Below are 4,203 nucleotides of genomic sequence, written 5' to 3' on the forward strand. Positions count from 1 at the left end.
TACAGCTCTAGCATCAACAGCAAGAACAACAGTTGCATCGGCCGCTCTAAGAGGGGGAGTAAGGGGCAGTCAGATAGGATATGATGCAGCGGAAGGAGCAGAAAATCCAACAGAAGCTGTGCAGAGAGCGGCAAAGGCTATGTGGGACTCTGCCAGATCAGGTTTCGGAGCAGGGGCTGCATCAGATCAAAACAGTAAATAAAGCACAGACACTAAGGAGATGCAAAACGTTGGGCAGCATTGATGTTGATGTTAAATTTAATCATGTTGAGACCAACTATAGGCAACAATGGATACTTATTTTAAAGATAGATAAGATATGTATATGAACTTCCCATAGCTCTGAGATGCTGAATATTGTTATTTGTTTCAACAAGTAAACGTGTGTGTTGTGTCTTTTGTTGTTGTATTTTCTTCTCTTTGCTGTGTCATCTCCAATTACAGTAATGATAAGACTTTTTTTTTTTTTTTAACTTTTCTACAATTCCATAAGTTAATGAATAAATAGGGTAATCAATCAATCAATCAATCAATCAAAAAATAAATTCTAGCTTGGAAATATGAAAGACATGTCTTATGATATTGTAATGGTATTTTTGAAAGATTAAAACACCTGATGACTTAACTTTTTATTTAACACTGTACACAACTTTGAGTTGCTGAAAGATACTGTTGATTGATATCTTTATGTTTTTTATTTAACGTATTGCTTGTGTCATAAATTACAGTTAAACAGTTGTGTGATTTAAAGGGTTTTCCAGTGTCTGCTTGGTAATGTTACAATAAATTCTACAACCCCAGAGAACAATATGCGTGTCTGCTTCTTGTCCTCAACATGTTTTTGGTACCGGATTCGGCAATCGAGTGAAAAACAAAAATGACGGACAGGTAGGAAATTTCAGTAACTTCTCTGTGGGAGCGGAGCGTCAGCGAGGTGAAGGGCTGGGGGAGGTTCAACTCAGCAACATCTGTGTTATGGCACACACTTTTACTGAAACTGAAACTATGAGTTTGGAGTGTCTGTATACACATATAGGACATATATTAATGTGGAAAATACATAGAAAAAAGCATTTTGCATAGTATGTTCAATTTAAAACTTCACTAAATCAGTTAGAGCTCAATAACCTTCCATTTTATATAAGAGTAAATACTATATATTTATCTAGTTTTTAATGTCAATTATTTGTGCTGTTTTTTGGTTAGAGATGATTTTTATCTTCCCAGTACCTAGTCAGAAACCTGAACTTGTGTATCAGCATTTACCAAGTAAGGGTCTGAAAAATTATTTTAACTGTACACTGCTGCTGTTTACTATTAACCATGTATGGAAGTGATATGAGTGCTGTCATTGTTGCATGACATGGCTCAAGTTAAACCCTTTGTAAGACATAAACAGATACATGATTACCACAATTTCTACACCAGTTGTCCTAACGCTGGTGCCACCTTTTGTCTGGTGGGACATAACATATTATCAAATTGCTTACGTTTTATTAGAGGGCTAATGTTACACTATTTACCGTAAATCAATTCTTCGCCACTCTATAACACTAGTTGCGACTTGCCAGTAGCTGCACAGTGCAACTGCTTGTGTAGGCTTCACTAACTTCTAGCCTAACTTGCACACTGCTGCCACTTTGCCTTGAAAAGAGCTAAACCTTATCTGATTCCCAAAAATATTAAGGGGCATAAATTCACGTAAAAACACAATATCCACAACGCAATTCAATTTAGAGAACATAGATATTCAAGCCACAGATGAAGGGAACCTGCCGACATGGTAATATCTGTATTTTCAAACACAAATGCATAGGAATAAAAGTAGCAATAAAGTGTAAGATTTTCAGGCCTACCTTCAGGTCTTCTCTGCAAGTCTCCAAAAGGAATCGCTTCCTGGGTCCATGTCTGCTTCTTCTGCAATGGCTGTCACAAGTCAGGAGTCAACTAGCTAGCGATCCAGAAGGCTAAACAACCGGACTGAAAGATGCTAACTTTAGCAACTAGCTAACTACCTTGCAAAGGAAACTATGCTTATCTTTCTCAAATTCAATTAAGTGTGTATTTTCACACGTTTGAAAAGGGAATTGAATCACGGCAGCGATACACCGTTGGCCTACAGGGCCGACATTAGTGCGCAATAGAGTGCGACATAATTGCCTACCTGCTGTACACCTGCGTTAGGGTACCTGCCGGTTTCATCCGGTAACTTTTGGAAGAAACCAATAGGGAAAGGGGGGGTGAGACTTTTGAGGTATAATCTATGACATAAGTAGAAGAATACATTTGTCTTATAATAAAAATATTCATAACCAGATTTTATGAAATATAATAGCAATAAAATATAATATAAAATAAAATAAAAACATTAAAAAATCCAGAGATTTAAAATCTGGTGGGGCTTGTGCCCTCCCTTGCTTGAATGTGCGTCACGCGTTTGATTAAATGAGCGTTCTTCTCTGCACGTGTGAAATTCAACAGAATGGCTGAACAGCAGAAGGAGCATGCCGTGGAGTTGGACCGCAGTCAGTTTTGCTGTGCAGTATGTCTGGACCTGCTGAAAGAGCCAGTCACCATCCACTGTGGACACAGTTACTGCACAAGCTGTATTAAGGGATGCTGGGACCATGAGGAGGAAAGGGGAAAGTACAGTTGCCCTCAGTGCAGGGAGACCTTCAATCCAAGGCCTGCTCTGCGGAGGAACAACATGCTGGCTGAGGTAGGGGTGATAGTTGGAGAGTTTTTGAGCCAAGGTTGAAACTATATCAATCAAGTAATCAATACAATCCCTGACACCACTGAAACATATCACTTATAGCTGGTTAGAAATTGTAATTATATTGGTGATAGAAAAGAGGAGGTCATCATGGCCTTTGGGTTTTTCAAAGCATGTGTTATGTAATCTGGTAACATGTACAGCATTGTAAGGGGAGATTTCTGTGGAATGAAGGAGTAACACATGGGCATTTTTCTAGCAAGAGCTGTAACTCACTTACTGCAGACAAATTAATTCAAAAACCTGAATGAGTGGCGAAACATGACTAATGCAGATGCTTCCACGCAGGTGCACTACAAGTGGTCTAAAGATGGCAGCTTCAGTCACAAAGATCATTCAACTGGCTACAGTGTTTCACTATAGGAACAGTGACTATGGAAATCAATGGGAAAGACATCAGTAAACGGGGTTGGAAATTGTGGTTGACACAGCATGCACGCAAGTGATGATTGTGACGGATCGTTTGGTGTCAAATAAGATGTAGTCAAGGAAAGGGGGTTTGTTTGTCTGTATAAGTTTGCCTACCCAAAACTAAGGCCTTTTTAAAATATTTTTTTTCAATTCAGATATATTTTTTTATTTCTACAGTTTAAAAAACACCACCTCTGAGAAGCCATGTTGGTTTTTGTATTTTTCCTACTCTCATCAAACTTTGTCAGAGAGACAAATATCAGTTTACCTGAACCATGAGAAGTTGGTACTGCATGCCTGTGGATTTTCTGAACAGACCTAGATTTGGAAATGTGTGAAATTCCTAAACAAGAGTGCTATTAAGTGTTTTTAGAAACCCATTTATTTGCACCTATATGATATCAATCATTATTTTTCCTTTTAAATACAATCTTTAATTGATTTTTGAGCCAATATTTAAGGTCTAATGAACATGATGATATTAAAAATTAAATAAGGTGTGGAAGCATCTTTCAGTCATTTTCATAGGACCATGTATGTAGGGTAGCTAAAAGGAATGTAGAAATGGCTTTATGTATGGTCATTTAGTGTATGAAGTTCCAGTGTCCTTCCATGTTTCCTTCATAGATAAATACATAGTTAAAGGCATTGTTTTACCTCTAGGAAAAGAAACATCCACATTGAAGAAGCAGGTTCTCTTGTCTCTACTTATATAGGCCTACATATATACTTGATGTGGTGCTAATCTAATACCTTGTGTACAATTTAGATAACTGTGTACTATAAATTACATGTGATGAAAACTATTATCCTTAAACCATATAACCTCAGGACTGAATTGTTTGCATGCTTGGTGCTTCCTTGATGACATGTAAGGGCATATACTGATGATTTAACTGTGGACATGTTTCAGCATGCATATCGGTACATACCACAGATGCAATACCCATGTCAAATGCCCTCTTTTCCAGTGAGCATCCTGAAAACATGTTTATCCTTTTAGTCCTTGCAACTAC

General features: G+C 37.7%; 1 protein-coding gene across 1 annotated transcript in view; it reads left to right on the forward strand.

Annotated features, from left to right (window-relative positions):
* Positions 1-4,203, forward strand: part of LOC111661704 (E3 ubiquitin/ISG15 ligase TRIM25-like) — a 13,266-nt gene that overhangs the window by 5,356 nt on the left and 3,707 nt on the right. Inside the window, exon 9 of the mRNA XM_087176381.1 lies at positions 2,482-2,719. Within this exon, the coding sequence (XP_087032507.1) occupies positions 2,482-2,719 (238 nt within the window). The remainder of the gene's footprint in view (positions 1-2,481; positions 2,720-4,203) is intronic.

The sequence above is a fragment of the Seriola lalandi genome, unplaced genomic scaffold (assembly GCF_002814215.2).
Source record: "Seriola lalandi dorsalis isolate HSWRI2012SDOR001 ecotype SW California unplaced genomic scaffold, Sedor1 jcf7180002054549, whole genome shotgun sequence".
Lineage (NCBI taxonomy): Eukaryota > Metazoa > Chordata > Actinopteri > Carangiformes > Carangidae > Seriola > Seriola lalandi.